The sequence below is a fragment of the Caenorhabditis elegans genome, chromosome IV (genome assembly GCF_000002985.6).
Source record: "Caenorhabditis elegans chromosome IV".
Classification (NCBI taxonomy): domain Eukaryota; kingdom Metazoa; phylum Nematoda; class Chromadorea; order Rhabditida; family Rhabditidae; genus Caenorhabditis; species Caenorhabditis elegans.
The window spans coordinates 6,631,843-6,647,129 of NC_003282.8; the positions used below are offsets into that span (position 1 = coordinate 6,631,843).

Below are 15,287 nucleotides of genomic sequence, written 5' to 3' on the forward strand. Positions count from 1 at the left end.
AATTGCTGGAATTTAAATTTCGTAGCTTAGTTGTCTCAATAATTCCGATATTATAACTCTATTTATATATGTCAATTTTTAAACGTACTTATCTTAAGATAAATCTTCAAAAAATTGCCAAACGAGTTATTTTCAGATTTGAACACGCGCGCTTTTTCTTCGGTCGGCCGTGGGTCGCGAATTGGAGAAAGTTCAGCCACGCGTTGTGTACTCCACTCGGACAACTGGAGTATTTATTTTTCTTCACATATTTTTTTTCTTTTTCTGCGGTTTCTTTCGAATGATTACAATAGTTTTTCATGGTTTAGTGAAAAAAAAATTGTTCGTGTTATCTTGCTTTAGTATCTGATTGCCATTACCAAAGAGCCACCGTTTTCAGGTTTTAGGCCTTCAAAAATCCGGATGTTTGTAAAATGTTTATAAAACGACTATTGTTTTTATTTTCCGCCATATCGGTGGTTTCTTGCCTTTCAAGACATCCGAAATTGTTGCTCATCTCATTTGACGGATTTCGATACGATTTATTAGATGAAGTATTGGTGAGATTTGCAGAAAATGCTGAATTAATACTTTTATTTTATTTTTCAGACACCGAATATTCACAAATGGGCGTCAATGTCTACATGGTTTACTTCAGGAGTGAAGTCGCAGTACGTAACGTATACTGCGCCGAACCATATGAGCATTGCCACAGGATTGTTCGAGGAAGAACATGGAATTGTCGGAAATTACTTTTTCGATGCAGATACCAAAAAAGCGTTAGTTTTTTTTTTGCTTGAAAATGTAAAAAGGACGTTCTTTTTTTCAGATTTGACTATTTCAATTCTACCGGAAAAGAAGGTGTCGTGAATGCATCACAAGAGAGTTTCTGGTACAATTCTGATCCCATCTGGCTTACGAACGAGCGATGGGAGTCTTCCAGAAGATCTGCGGCGTTTTACTGGCCAAATGGAGAATCACAGTTTCCATATATTCCCCATAAGCCTAAAATTGCAAGGTAATTTTAGAAAAGTTTATTTAACGAGAAGTAGTACTTGGACAATTCAGTTTTTCAGGCCATGGACAATTGTTGGTGATCTGAAATCATGGATGAAGGACGCTGACGACGTTATCGATGCTTTTATTCGAGAGAAGGAACCTGTTAATTTCCTCGCTTGGTATGTAGCAGAACCCGATCACACACTTCATGGAAACGGATTTCATAACAAGGAAATTGAGAAAACATTAAAGAAACTTGACGATCTATTTCTTTATTTTATCAAAAAATTCGATGATAATAATTTGGGAGCTGATGTGAATATTATCCTAACAGCTGATCATGGACATGCAGAAATTAAAGGTAATAATTTAAAATAGTTGAAATTAAAATCTTCATAATTCCTAAAACTAAATTCAGATCACAAACATGTCATGTGCGTGAAAGATTATGTATCTGGCGCTGGATTCGAAATGGGTGATCATATGATTTATCCACACTCGGATGAAATTGGAAAACAAATTTATGCAAATTTAACATCAGCAGTGAAAGAGCATGGATATGATGTGAATATTCATTGGAGAGAGGAAGTTCCAGAAAGATGGCATTATCGAAACAGTTCGCGAATTGGAAAAATCGTTTTCGAGCCGCAAATCGGTTCTTCGATTTCGTTTTCGTGTACGAAGGATCTTATGGAAAAGTATGTGGTTTACAACCGGGCTGTGCGGCAAATTTTTCTGGCAAACGTAAACAATAGTAATGCAGAAACAGGTGCATTCTATCTGAAAATAATATTTAGCTTTGTTGAATAATTGGAAAAAAAACCTTAAATATTGCCCGAATGTTGTCATTTGCAGAATAACTTTTAACGGCACTATTTGAGACCTTTGTCAAGTTTTTCAACAAAAACAAATATCATTTTTAGATGGAATGGGACATTTTTTCTTGAATTATCATATTAAAAAAAGGCAGTTTGATCCGTTTACCGGAAAAAATATTACAACGATTAGTTTATTGAAATCAACTTTCAGGCAATATGGAGAAAACGGAACATTAAAATTCAATTCATCAACTCACGGACAAGATCCTGATCGTCCAGAGATGAGAGCTTTCCTTATTATGAGAGGCCCAGCGTTTTCTGAAAATTATACGGTATAAGCTAGGCATTTTGAGAACTGTATGATAAATATTCTTTCAGATTGCCGATATTCCTTCAAATGTGGATTTGTACAATATAATGTGTCATGTGCTTGGTATCACACCAACTGAAAATAATGGAACCATGGAAATTGTGAAACGAGCTTTAAAAGAGAACAGATATTTACCAATGACACATGGTTTCGTATTTAATCAGATTACGGTAGGTTATTCCACAGAGTATTTGACTCAATTCTAAAGCTTATCAAAAGCACATAATTTTTCTTCAGGATTCATGGAGTTTTTCGCTTATTTTAATTCCTTCAATGTGTATTGTTATAATATTCTTCGCTTATGGATGTAAGAATACCGTACTCAAATCTGATCCCAATTGGGGAAGATCCGATACAGTTCAAGGATATCGGCCATTGAGTAACCGGACGAACGAAGGATTCGAATTAAATGATGATGAGGATGAGGATGAAGGAGATGGATTAAGGAATTCGATAGATTTAGAAAGAGGTGGAAGAAGGAGTCAAGCAGGAGGTGGTGCACTTGGAAGTGTGAGTTTTATATTGAAATAATCGGAAAATCAAATATCGCTCGAAATTATTTTAAAGAAAAAATAAATAAAAAATTACCCGAAATGTTCTCAAAAATGTGTAGATTTTCAGCTGAACAATGGAACGGTAGCAATGTCTGGACTACTGGATGAAATGAGCGATGATGATATTTGATCTTTTTAATATAACTTTTTGCATTCAAATTGTAAATATTTCTTGTGACCTCTTTATATATTTCCCCCATTGTGCCTTCGATTTCTCTTTAATTTCTGCAGAATATTCAAATCACAAAGCAAAATATTTATCTCTTTATTTGTCCTAGTCATCCTTTCATCTCTTTTTGATTTTTTTCCCCGGTTGTGGATTTTCAGGATTTTCAAAATCATCCAAAGACAGTTTATCAATTTTCAATGTGATATATTTTCAAAAAAGATTACTTAACTTTAATAATGAATGTTTCTCATATTTTTTACTTCTTAATTATAATTTTATTTTCTTTGGTTTTCATTTAGCCTCATGTTTTATTTCGAGTATTTAAAATGATTATTTTTCTAGTTTCTATAGTTTCAGGCCATGTCCGCTCCAAATGAGCCACAATCTTTCACGGATCCAGCGTACTGGAAGAACTTCTTTGCAAAACGAAAATCTCCATTCGAATGGTAATTAAATAATTATATTTCTTTGTTAAAATATGATGTCTTTCAAACAAAATTAAAAGAAAATTATCACATCACTATCAAGTGTTTTTCAGATTTGTCAAAGAAAAATTATCAATGTTTCGAAAAATAACTTAAAATATTGACCATTTTTCTTCTTTTTAGATAGAAATTTTTCCTCATCAACATACACAAAAATTGAATGCTTTCGATTCTCATGTAAAAATTTGAATTCTTTCAGGTACGGTGACTATAATTCTTTATCAAATGTAATTGATAAATATTTGAAACCGAAAGACACGTTCCTTCAACTTGGATGTGGTAATTCGGAATTAGCGACCCAACTCTACGATAATGGATTTCATTGCATTCACAGTATTGATGTAGAACCATCTGTTATTGCCACACAGATTCGTAAAAATAAAGAACGACTCGGAATGACTTTTGAGACTGGAGATGCTGCTAATGTGAGTTTGGAGAATGTCCCGTTGTGCACAATGAACAATTAAAAGAAAAGAAATTCGAAAATAATATGTTATAGCTATCCATGGCCGATGAAGCACATACCATTGTAATTGATAAAGGAACTCTCGACGCTCTTCTTCCACCATCAGCTTCAGAATCCGATGAAGCATTGGTTACAAAGATGTTCGAGGAAGTTCATCGTGTATTGGCTTCTGGTGGAAGATATATCATTGTCACATTGGCTCAACCACATATCACCGAGTTCTGGATTAATCACTTCTATCCATTGTAAAATATTCATTTTTCTCAAAAATCTGTAAAACGTTATTCCAGAAAGCAATATATCCTACGTGTTCAAAAAGTTGAGAACAAGGCTTCTGGATTCCCAATGCCAGTTTTCTGCTTTATTGCCACGAAAATGCGAGCACCAATGCCAAATCCATTGGTAGGTAGATAAATTGCAAATTATTTTATTTAAATAAAACCTATATTTTTAGCCTCTAGAAGTTCTTCGCTCCAGCTCCATCCGTACTGATCGTATCGATAGCACTGACGAATTGAAGGATTCTATTCGTGGAGAACAGGAGCTCTCACAATTCATCTACCTGTGCTCGAAGTAATTCATTTTAGTTTTTCCCTTGAAATTAATGAAATTAATTTAGAAAGCTGGACTCTGAAGTTTCAATCGACTTTCATGGAGCAGATCCATCATTAGGACCACGTTATCGTATCTGTGTTGTTGATAATCCAGAAGCCAAGAAGATTGACACATTCGCCGCATTTGTGGTTCCAATTGGACGGTTTGTATAGAAAACATTTTTAAATTCGAATTCTTATATTAATTTCAGTGATTCTGAATGGCTATTCGCCTCACCAAAGGGACGAAAAGCTCTTCGTGTTCAATGTGGCCGCGAACGTCTCGCAATCGTTTTCCTCAACAGAAATCAAAAATATGAAAAAGGAATGGACGGTGTGAAGAGTGATATTGGACATTTTGTTGGAATGCTGGATGTTAGACAAGATAATACTGGAAATGTATGTAGAATTGAACACGAAACATATGAAAACCCGATTTTCAGTACGAAATTCTATCCATCGGAGGAGTCGATGTTAAGCGAACCGTTTCAACGGGACGTTCGGATATCAATGGTGGTTGGAGTGTTGAAGAAGTTACTGTTGAAGGAAATCAAACTAGAAGACTAGTTTTTCTGAATACGATGAATCTGGTACAATCTGAAGCTTATCTGAAAAGTTAGTAGTTGAAAATTTCATTTTTCAACCCCCTTTAAAGAGTAAAATGGATTTATTACAACTGAAAAATCAATGAAAACTGAGCAGCAACGAGATTTGAAAATTGCAGTATTGTTTAAAGGCGCACATCCTTCTGTATTATTTTCGGTGGAAAAAGAATAACATTTCCCATCTTGTTAATACACGAGAGGTAGTTTATCAGAATTAAAAAAGAACGGTTTAATGATGCTCACCTCAAAATTTAAAATTAACATTACAGCCGGAAAGAAGAAGCAAACGGTCATAGATCTCGATCAATTGGCATGCGATTTCCATAGAATGATGATCGGATCCCTAGCCATCAGTCCGCAACAACCATTAGCCAAGAATGATGCTCAGTGTAAGATGGCTGTTCTTGGATTAGGTGGTGGACTTTTGACTGCATATCTTGTCAGACATTTCAAAAAGGTATCAATCAAGTCTAGAAACTTAACAGTGCTAAATTTTCGTTTCAGGCTCATGTAACCGCTGTGGAACTTGATCCAGAAGTACTCAAAATCGCAAATTCTCACTTCTCGTTCCCCCATTCGGACGCTAGAATTGACGTTGTCATCCAAGATGCTCTTATTCATCTCCAGGAGACTGCAAAGAAACCTGAAGGTATTTAAAATATCATGTTCAAATTTTATTTTACAAATCAATTCTTATTTCCAGAAGAGAAATACGATGTGATTTTTGTGGATGTTTCTGGAAGTCAGAACGCTGCTCTTCAATGCCCACCATCCGCCTTCCTTACCCCAGAAGCTCTAGGAAATATGAAAAACTCGGTGAAAGAACAAGGAATGATTAGTTTGAATTTGGTTACACGCGATTCGGAATTCGGAAAGTCGATTAAAAAGAATATCGCAGAGTATTTCCCAACTCTCTACACAGTTCTGTCCTTCGAAGATGTTAATGAGGTAAACTAAATTAATTATTGAAATTCTACTAGCAAATATATTTCTTTCAGATTATCATCGGTCTCAAAACACCCAAGAACACAATAAAACCAGTGGTTCCTCAGAAATTAATCAACACAGTTCGCAAAGATATTGGAAGCTATGATGAGGTTGTCGGTGCTATCTCAAACATTCGTATGGTTGATTATTAATTGCACAATTTCGTTTGTTATCTTGTTTATTTTCAGTAATTTTTTATTATATGTATTCGATTGTTCCCAGTTATTCAAATTTTCCCCCGTTTGTTGTTTCGTTTGTTCACCTGATGAATTTTGTTTTACACTTTGCAAACATGTCTAATGTTCTCACGGTGCAGTGAAAAACAACTTTGCAGGAAAAACAACTATTAACAGCATATTCGATATCTCGACGCGATCCTACTGTACTTCCGATGTAGACTATTTGGAATTCCACTAGGAAGTTGTGCAAATTATCTGTATTTGATTATGCGGCCAAAACTATTCTATAATAACTTTGGAACTAAAAAATATTTTCCGTCACAAAATATGAAACTTTTAATTTTTGATCGTCAGTTTTTCTACAAAATAGTATTCATTTTGGTAGTGATCTGTACTGCAGAAATAGATTAATCTCTAAAAAAGTTCAGACAACGAGTAATTTCTATCAAACTGTGTTTTTTAATCTTTTAATTTTTATTTCCGCCTCTCACCGTGCGGTTATAAAATTCATAAGTTCACTTGTGCGGCCATCATGGTTCAAGTTAGTACTGTACTTTCTCTATTTCTATTGCTAATATGTCTAGTTGATTCCAGTTCTGAACCAAAACGTACAATGATAAGAAAGGTAACTAGGGAAATTAAAGCCTTCCAATTAGGCCCAAAAATGCCGGCCTACTTCGTACCTACCTCAATACAATGAACCGTTTTTTTCTAAACTTTCACTAGTTGAACTTTAATTTAATTAAAACAAACTACTTTATTTACATCGCCTTCTAATTAGATGCCTGCTTTTATATACAGCCAGACAATAAGAACCTACGATTGAAGTTTCACAGAATTTAAACTGCTCGAAGCTATTTTCTTTTCAGCCAGGAGCTCGTCTTGCAATAGAATACTACAAACCAAAAAGTATCACACGTTATGTGAAAAATGCAAAAGGAGTAGCTCAAGAGCACATTTTCAGGGTGTGCAATGGGAAAAACAAGACGAAATGTGGATATTGGGAGAATGTGAAGGTTAGTGATATTTACTCATATATAATATGAACTCAAATAAAAAGTCTAATTTCAGACAAAGAAAAAAGTGGGACCAAAAACGACATATGACAAAAAGAAGGATATGTTAATTATTGCAAAAGTGTCAAAACTCGATGCAGGAACCTACATTACACCCTCATATGATACTGTTACTGTTATTATTCAAGATGATAAATTTTAAAATTTGAGTGTAATAAAGTGCTAGTAGGTCCAAAGTGAAGAGATTTCAAAAAAAAGTTCATGCTATTAAACAAATATTAAAGTTATTGATGATCATCCGGACTTCTATACATTAAGATTTTCTTTAAATGTTGTATAAATTTATAAACTCACTGAAACGGTATTTTTTTCTTTGAAAAAAATAATTTCAAGAATTGCGTAAGTTCCTGCACTAAACAACATCAGCCACCAATTTTTGTTTTTTAATAGTTTCCTATAATACTGTGTTAACAAACGTTGTTTATTTATCTGAATTTATAAACTCACTGAAACCGTAATTTTATTTTCAAAAGAAGAAATTAAAAACTTGTGTTGATTTTTTTTGATAGAAGATTTTGGAAACCAAACTAACAATTTTTGGAATATACTAAAATATTTTCTTTCTGGTGATATTTTAAAAACGACCATATAAAAGTCGTTTCTCCAGAATATTCAAGAATTGAGCCGATTTTCAGTAAAACGATAAAAATAAAAATGCGAAGGTTATCGATTTTAAAAAGATTTGTTTTTTATCCTTCAAAATCGGATATATTTTAATTTTAAACAAAATCGCTTCCCACTTGCTCTCGCCCTGTACCATTTCGGTGTCGCCAGAATAATGTCAAATTCAAAAGTTAAAATTACAGTTAAAACACTATACAATTGTTCCATTTTCATTACTTCCCTCAACAGCAGCGGGACGGTAGTGTTTAAGAGTGTTGGACTTAAAGGTGGAGTTATAGAGTCGCTTCTATTCATTCTTATCATCAAAGTAATAAATCAAATTGTGATAACAGACGAGAGAAACTGAAAAAGGGAGTCACCTACCATTTTCAGCTCCTCTTTATTTGATTTATTGCCTGCTGTAAAATTTTTTTTCTCATAATTTGGATTTCAGATGAAACTTCTCACAGCGGTATTGCTACTGCTGGTAGCTGTCAGTTCAAAGGCACAGGGTAAGTTTTCCAAAAGTAGTCCTTTCTAATTTTAAGAAGTCGACGTAATTTTTCCTTAAATAAAATACCTAGACAACTAAATGAAAAAGAATTAAAAACCATATTGTAACCTTACATCATAATGTTTGGAGTACCGCGAAGTATATCGTGCACAAAAATTTCAATACTGTGTGTGGCGTCACAATTGCTGAAAACGAGGTCGTATTGTTTTCATTTCAAGAAGGATGCTAGAATATAGCTATTTTCGGTTTCAAAATAATTATACTCAGAAAATATTCAATTGCTCTAGTTCAATTTATCCATTCATCATTAAATTATCTGCAATGTGAAACGGGAAAATTTTTTGGTATCACATTAAGAGTAAATAAATTTTAACCAATTCAAAGGGCGTCACCCTGTCGGTGCTCGCTTTACCCATCCGGTGGCTCGTTTCCTGCAATAAATCATTTCGATCACCACTGATTGGTAGCTGATGTAGAGAGAAATTTAACTGATAATGAGCTGATTGAATCGAAAAGTTTACATTCTTTTCTTTTTCCGATGAGTTTTGTATCATGGTTGGCGGAAAATAGAATGCAGAATGATGTCATAGGAATTGTATTTTTGAAAGAATCTAGGATTTTAAAACACAAAAATAAATAATGAAATTGAAGTACAGTCAAAGCAACACAACTGCTGCCCTATTTGGACTGGCTTTGAATAATATATTTATATACTGTATTCTGATAATTTTCTTAACTTTAGCAATTTTTTTGAATTTTCTAGAATTGCGGCTGCTTGAGACTTCTATATATATTTGACAATAATTTTTAAAAGGAAATTTCAAAGATTTAAAAAAATACTTTTCGGTAAACCTTGTTTCAAAATTTTATTGGAAAAGTATGGAAAAGTTCGGAATAACACGGAACACTCAAATATGTCCAAACAAGAGAATAATTAAAAAAAAAATAACTCAAGCAGTGTTTCGGAATGATAAATTTGAAAAGTTGCGCTTAGGGATCGCGAACCTGATTTTTCCAGTTCCTATTATTTTCGGAATCAAGGTGATTTTTCTATGTTTTAAAACTGATTCCATTTGTTTTGATAGAATAACTGGTCACTAGGTTTTTTTGAAATACTAAAAATCTAAAAAGTGGAGTTAAAACTAGAAAAACTGAACACCCAGCAATTGTCGAAAATTTTCACTTTTAAAGACTTCAAAAAAGTGTATGTACTATAATTCAAGACTACAGAAAAACTGTAATGTGTAAGTGATTAATATTTTTTCTAAAATTATGATTTCAGGCAGCAGCTCTACTGTAATACCAAGTACAGTACCAAGCCCAACTGGAGACACTTCTCAAGGTATTTTTTCTGTTTCAAAATATTTATATTGATTTTTGTCGAGTTCTTAATTACATTGATAAAAACCATTCTGCTTCTCTTTCGAAAATTTAATCGGGTTTGCTTTCTGATTGGTTGAAACTGTAGAATGTGGGAGGAGTTCGATTGAAAATAGAAAAATGTAAGAATTTATGAATGACGTCAGAGTGATGTCAATGAAATGAAAAGTTTGAAGAATAATCGTCAAATCAGATTATAAACAATGTATGTATTGATCGCACATGAGAGTTGTAAATACTTTTCAGCGACTACAGTAACCGGAGCATCTTCGGATAGTACTGGATCAACAGGCTCGTCTGCAGCACCAGGAAGTACTGTAACAGATGGATCTAATACCGGAAGCACTGCTCCAGGTATTAAAATATATTCTTTCGGGAAATCAATGAAAAAAACGGTTTTTGTGAACAGCGGAGGTTTTATCTGAATATACTTACAATGCGTTTTAGATTTCTAAAAATTAAATTTGATGCGTTGCCAAATTTTATCAATTTATTTTTTGGCCCTTTTTGAACAAATATTCAATAAATATGAATAAATATGTTAATTTTAAATTAATTTTCAAAAACTATTTAACTTGGAATAGATATAAGCAGCAAAAACTGCATTACAATTTAACTTTTGTTTTGAATGTTACAAAAAAAAATTACTGTTTCACAAGTTCTATAATTTGAGAACTCAAAAATCAAAACATTCTCTCGATCGTAAACATTACAGTGCCATCAACAACTCCAACGCCAATGAAATTTTCAACATTCCCAGTTTCAAACGATGTGAGCGTACTTGATGCAAAACTAATTCTTCAACAAGCCGTTCAACTAGACCAACAAATCAATGAGTGAGCATTTTTTGGGAAATTTCAAAATGAAGTGATCAATTTTTAGATTGAATACGTTTTTGATCAACGCACAAGCGGACACAAATCCAAACAACTCTCCACTTTTTGCTCAATTAACTGCTTTTTCAAACAACATAACCTCTCAAAACGCCACGTTGCAAGGATATATCACTAAACTCAATGTATGAAAGATATTTGGAATTTTAGAATTTTTAAATTGAAAACAATTGTAAAGTAATAAAACAGTAAGCTGAAAAATTTGTTAGCTAGCAATTAAGTCTTGAAAACAAAACTGAACTTTCAATTAAAAATTTTCAGGCCCTAACTGCTACTCAAGCCTCGATCAACACCCGTCTCGATTCAGCAACTAACACGTTTGTCTGTTTCTCCCAATCAAGCTGTGTTACTGTAAGTTACACATAAAGCAGTGCAAGTTTTGATAAATTGAGCTATATCATTTTCAGGATGTTCCGACCACGCCAGAGCCCACTTCACCAGGGTCAACTCCAGGTAAGATTTAAAAAATCGCACAATTGTTTTTTACAGTAATGTTTCAATGTTTCAGCTGTCACTGAATGCACAAACACTACTCTTACTGCAACATTGGACACACCACAGACACATCCTCAGCCGTCAACTCAGGTTTCTATTTTTGAATAGTTACTGTAATTATTTGCGTTTTGTACAGAATGCTGCTCAATGTGTTGTCAGCGTGAAAGCCTATACGAGCACTAATAACGTTAATATTACTATAAGTGCTTCATTCACTGGAAATGATGCTTTCGTGAAATTAGTGGAAACAAGAACGCAGGAAAGTGTAACGTTAGTTTTAAGATTGAAGGTTTATTTAAATAAGATTACTGTTTCCGTTAGAAGTTTTAACTTCTCTTTTCTAGTTCCAAAAAAAATCTAAATTTATATTTTTGATCGCAATATAAATTTCCATATTGATGGACTGTCAGACTCCAGTTTTAAAATTTTTGAGTTATCAGTTCATCACTTGATGCCTTCAAGATCTAAGTTAGGTCTGGTAAACCGGCGTCTGATTTTTCCGTGTTTGAAATTTTCAGACATTTCTGATTTAATGGGTTTTATTTTATTTTTGGTTCACTGAAATAAATCACCACTTGATTTCCCAAAATCCGAAGAAAACGCAATGTAGAAGTTTGAAGGCTGCCGACCAGAAAGCCGTATACCAGATTTTTGTATCCTATTGTTAATCGGCTGCAATGAAAAACCGGGAATTTTTTTTTGAAAAATTAAAAAAGTGTTATTCATTAAATTTCTTTGCTATCGAAAAATAGTTACAGTATTAATGGAACAGTATCAAACTACACGTTCTCCGGTTTCCAACAAGTTGATGTTTATTACTACTCGGGACCACGATCGACTGTTCAGTTCAACTTTGATTATGTCGAAGGTACATAGAAATGATTTATTTAACTTGTGGAAACGGTATTTTCAGTGAACAACTGTAAGCTCAACTGTACCGGGGATAATGGAAAGTGCATAGTTAGTCAGTCTGGCCAGCAGTACTGTGAATGCAAAAAGTGCGAATTTAGTGGAACAAATTGTGAAAGTGAGTTGCTTTTTGGAACATCATACAGATGAAAGAAAACGTTTTCTGAAATTGAAAAAATGATAGATGACAGCCAGAAAAGTCGAAAAAAACAAAATTCTCGCTCAAAATTCTCGCTCATAATTAATTAAAAGTGGATTGCAAACATTCAAAAATATGCAAAATTTTCCAGAATGAGGTTTTTGCGTTTTCAATGAGCTACACTATTTTCCATGAGAACAAATGACTTTACATGTTTTATGTACATTTTTCAAACAACATTTTTAAGATGATTAGAAACTACTTTTTCAGCCACTTTACCTGATCCGTGTCAATCAAAACAAAAACGCGCATGTGGGCAAAACGCTCTATCACCATACGGAGTATGCTACAAGTAAAAACTAGGTGGTTTGCGAATAACAATCAATAATTTTTTTAAAGAAACATTTGCTCTGATCAATGCTTTTCCTGTGCTTGTTCTCCCGGAGCAAAGAGTCCTCCCGATCAAAGCTGTCCAAAGCCTAGTCCTACCGACCGTAAGTCAGATCAGTTAATAAAAACGCCCGAGAAACTATAATTGTTTCAAAGACATACATATTTCTAAAGAGTCCTACTAGTTATGGACACGCAATTGGCAAACTCAAATAAGTTTTCAAATAATCAAACACTTGATTAAATCATACATTTTAGCAACACCCGTTCCACCGGTTGCTCCAACACCACCATCTGTATGCCCTACAACTGTTGCTCCGACAACCACCCCAGCTCTTCTGACATCTACTATTGCACCGACTGCAGACGTTACTTCCGCTACTAATGCAGCTGGATCAACCGGAGCAACCGGCTCTTCAGCTACTGGAAGCACTGTCACCTCAGACGTTGCTTCTTCTTCTGCTACTGGAGGTGAGCATATCAGATTGCCGTTTTAGCAATGTTTTGCAATATTTTTTTTCGAGTGGTAATAGTTTGGCACCCTTGCAATAAATCTTTATTTCAGGAAGCTCCACCAATGCAACAGATACGACCCAATCATCAACAGGTTTTTAACATTTATGAAAATTAACTTTTTCATCATATTTGACTTTCAGACGCAAGTACTGTATCAACATCTTCAACTTCTTAAAATGCCAGTGAAGAATGATTCAATTAACACTTATAATTCACAGAATGCTCTTATAAATATGTAACGGTTGCGTGCTCATCTTTATTCTAAAAAAGTTTTTTCGAACTTATTAACAATTGCTTCTCATAGTTTCGCTTACAACCAAACATGCATTTACAGCATTTTACCTATGTGTTTTTTTAATTTCTGGGCCGGAGAAACTCATGTTGAAAAAAGTTATTCTCTATGTGGAAGAGTATGCACAAAACTTGCTTTAAAACTTAAAATTTGCTTTAAGAAGGTTTCTAGGACCTTCTTATAAGGTATTCTCCAATTTAGCATTATTGTTCATGTTATTATGCATGTTTTAACAGCAATGGTTTTCTAGAATTCTGAAAAAAACTGTCAAACGTCCAAAATGAGGTGACCCAAGAAGTTTTACTATCCTTGAGTTTTCAAAGGTGTAATCTTCTAAATTTTTTTTCAAATTGAAAATGACAGTTTTTCAACCACCTTCAAATAATTTGCTCTCGCAGCTCTCTTCCGAACTCCTAGCCGACTCTCTTAGTACTCATATATAGGATCTCCACAGAAACCCTGATGGATCTTTCGATCCTTCCAATCCAACTGTACTGCTCCCACGGTCGGTGTGTTCATTCAAATTACTAAATACATATATCTCCTCCAACTCCTCTTATTACATTTTCCCAAAAACCCATCCAACCATGTGCCCCCCTCTTATGCTTCTTTGTCCTGCACCTTCTGCTGGTGGAAGATCCATTATGTATACATAGACACACACTATGCGAATATACATACACAAACAAACACACACCTTTTCAAATTGTAGAGACCACCCTCCCTGCCCCTTCTTCTCCTCTTCCACCCCGTTTTCCTTTAGAATATCGTATTCACACTCAGTCACTATGGGGGCAACCTCCTTCTCCCTCTCTCCGACGCTTCTCGCATAATTTCTCTCGCAGTCAGTCATGGGCAGACGAAGGGAAGATCACGAGAAACCTAGACGATATAGTATGACAGATGAAGAGAATCTATAGAAGATTGTCTCTCTTTCTCTTCCAATCTCTCTGTTTAAAGTGCTCCCTCTATTTCTGGAGGGTGTCCGGTCAGCTGACTTCCTCCAAGACCAAAGTGGGTGGAGCTTACAATTGGCACACTGCCAAATGGGCGGGGTCATAAAACTAGGGGCTAACCGTTAAGCTGTGTGGGCTTTCGGTTTTCTCAGTTGACTCAAATTTTGATTCCTCACACCCTACTCTCAGCCACTAATTCTAAAAATGGCCGCCGTCCAAAAAGCCAAGAAAGTCGCTAAGACCAAGAAGGTTGCTGCCAAGCCAAAGGCTCCAAAGGTCAAGAAGGTTAGATTTTTATTTATCTCATTTATTGAAAACATTTAAGTATTTTTTAAAGATTCAGGCCTCACCAAAGAAGGCTGCTGCTCCAAAGGCCAAGAAGCCAGTGAAGAAGGCCGCCGCCAAGAAATCTCCAGCCAAGAAGGCCGCACCAAAGAAGGTTTGTTCTGAATTTATTTTTTTCCTTTAAACTCTATTACATTTTAGTTTTTCCTTGACTTATCTTTACAAAAATTGAATATTTCAGAAGTAAACAATTCAAATCTTCAAATCAAATCTCTGAAACTCCAGAATCTCAATCTTCTATCAACCACCAAAATGCCTTCATCTACATTCATTTAATGATTCTAAACTACCTCATCTTTCTCACTTTTCAGTAAAGTTTTTCAAAAACTTTACAAATTTTGGGCTTTCGATTCATGTACAAACTCAATAAATCACAATTTTGAAACAACCATGTTATATTTTACAATCGCAATTTTCGAAGCAATTATCCTATCCAGAAACGGAAGGAGAATTGTATGCGGAACAGCAATTAGTGCCTATAGGAAACAGGAGAAACGACTATCCGCGCGGAAACAAACGGTTATTTGATTTGCCATTGAAAGAATATATGACGCTGCGTATGGTTTTTAGTACAG

At 34.5% G+C, this 15,287-nt stretch overlaps 5 protein-coding genes and 8 non-coding genes across 20 annotated transcripts; 8 read left to right on the plus strand and 5 right to left on the minus strand.

The window, feature by feature from the left end:
• Positions 1-379: 379 nt before the first annotated feature.
• On the plus strand, positions 380-3,144 carry C01B10.9 (Bis(5'-adenosyl)-triphosphatase). Its single transcript, NM_068622.8, has 9 exons — positions 380-539; positions 589-758; positions 809-997; positions 1,056-1,339; positions 1,397-1,676; positions 2,008-2,128; positions 2,175-2,336; positions 2,404-2,676; positions 2,788-3,144. Exons 1-9 carry the CDS (start codon positions 414-416, stop codon positions 2,848-2,850), a joined length of 1,668 nt encoding a protein of 555 aa, NP_501023.3. The 5' UTR covers positions 380-413; the 3' UTR covers positions 2,851-3,144.
• Positions 3,145-3,246: 102 nt separating this feature from the next.
• metl-13 (Methyltransferase domain-containing protein) lies at positions 3,247-6,313 on the plus strand. The gene is made up of 12 exons (NM_068623.6): positions 3,247-3,335; positions 3,574-3,799; positions 3,874-4,085; positions 4,131-4,242; positions 4,295-4,413; positions 4,460-4,597; positions 4,646-4,832; positions 4,877-5,048; positions 5,308-5,495; positions 5,543-5,687; positions 5,742-5,986; positions 6,037-6,313. Exons 1-12 carry the CDS (start codon positions 3,250-3,252, stop codon positions 6,175-6,177), a joined length of 1,971 nt encoding a protein of 656 aa, NP_501024.1. The 5' UTR covers positions 3,247-3,249; the 3' UTR covers positions 6,178-6,313.
• Positions 6,314-6,713: 400 nt separating this feature from the next.
• On the plus strand, positions 6,714-7,456 carry C01B10.7 (the record flags this gene model as incomplete). 2 transcript variants are annotated; one of them, NM_068624.3, is made up of 3 exons in its annotated part: positions 6,714-6,829; positions 7,074-7,220; positions 7,276-7,456. In NM_068624.3, 3 exons carry the CDS (start codon positions 6,737-6,739, stop codon positions 7,420-7,422), a joined length of 387 nt encoding a protein of 128 aa, NP_501025.2. The 2 variants fall into 2 exon arrangements, with proteins under 2 accessions (NP_501025.2, NP_001293704.1); NM_001306775.3 differs by having other exon boundaries at positions 6,737-6,829; positions 7,169-7,220; positions 7,276-7,310.
• A 56-nt stretch (positions 7,457-7,512) lies between these two features.
• Positions 7,513-7,533, minus strand: 21ur-6394. Its single transcript, NR_055907.1, has one exon.
• A 136-nt stretch (positions 7,534-7,669) lies between these two features.
• Positions 7,670-7,690, minus strand: 21ur-7169. The gene has a single exon (NR_055908.1).
• Positions 7,691-8,182: 492 nt separating this feature from the next.
• 21ur-15484 lies at positions 8,183-8,203 on the minus strand. The gene has a single exon (NR_055909.1).
• Positions 8,204-8,337: 134 nt separating this feature from the next.
• Positions 8,338-13,358, plus strand: kola-3 (EGF-like domain-containing protein; the record flags this gene model as incomplete). Of its 4 annotated transcripts, none has more annotated exons than NM_171366.5 (16): positions 8,338-8,395; positions 9,680-9,739; positions 10,024-10,131; positions 10,493-10,613; positions 10,660-10,795; positions 10,932-11,021; positions 11,078-11,123; positions 11,179-11,255; positions 11,302-11,435; positions 11,924-12,033; positions 12,079-12,192; positions 12,484-12,565; positions 12,613-12,707; positions 12,862-13,074; positions 13,169-13,210; positions 13,260-13,339. In NM_171366.5, the coding sequence occupies 16 exons, from the start codon at positions 8,338-8,340 to the stop codon at positions 13,292-13,294; spliced, it is 1,521 nt and encodes a 506-aa protein (NP_741428.1). The 4 variants fall into 4 exon arrangements, with proteins under 4 accessions (NP_741428.1, NP_741429.1, NP_001368369.1 ...); NM_171910.7 differs by having other exon boundaries at positions 10,033-10,131; positions 13,260-13,294; NM_001380284.1 differs by lacking the exons at positions 8,338-8,395; positions 9,680-9,739; positions 10,024-10,131 and having other exon boundaries at positions 10,516-10,613; positions 13,260-13,294.
• 21ur-13556 lies at positions 8,663-8,683 on the minus strand. Its single transcript, NR_055910.1, has one exon.
• Positions 9,796-9,816, plus strand: 21ur-7908. Its single transcript, NR_055911.1, has one exon.
• On the plus strand, positions 10,470-10,490 carry 21ur-8461. The gene has a single exon (NR_055912.1).
• Positions 13,359-13,669: 311 nt separating the features above from the next.
• C01B10.48 lies at positions 13,670-13,907 on the minus strand. The gene has a single exon (NR_101925.1). It is a non-coding gene; the product is annotated as a small nucleolar RNA C01B10.48 (small nucleolar RNA).
• A 118-nt stretch (positions 13,908-14,025) lies between these two features.
• On the plus strand, positions 14,026-14,159 carry C01B10.45. The gene has a single exon (NR_055913.1). It is a non-coding gene; the product is annotated as an Unclassified non-coding RNA C01B10.45 (non-coding RNA).
• Positions 14,160-14,469: 310 nt separating this feature from the next.
• hil-7 (Histone H1) lies at positions 14,470-15,130 on the plus strand (the record flags this gene model as incomplete). 4 transcript variants are annotated; one of them, NM_001026112.5, is made up of 3 exons in its annotated part: positions 14,470-14,652; positions 14,711-14,806; positions 14,894-15,130. In NM_001026112.5, 3 exons carry the CDS (start codon positions 14,572-14,574, stop codon positions 14,897-14,899), a joined length of 183 nt encoding a protein of 60 aa, NP_001021283.1. The 4 variants fall into 4 exon arrangements, with proteins under 4 accessions (NP_001021283.1, NP_501027.3, NP_001021282.1 ...); NM_068626.9 differs by having other exon boundaries at positions 14,531-14,652; positions 14,705-14,806; positions 14,894-15,094; NM_001026111.5 differs by having other exon boundaries at positions 14,532-14,652; positions 14,693-14,806; positions 14,894-15,094.
• Positions 15,131-15,287: the final 157 nt, after the last annotated feature.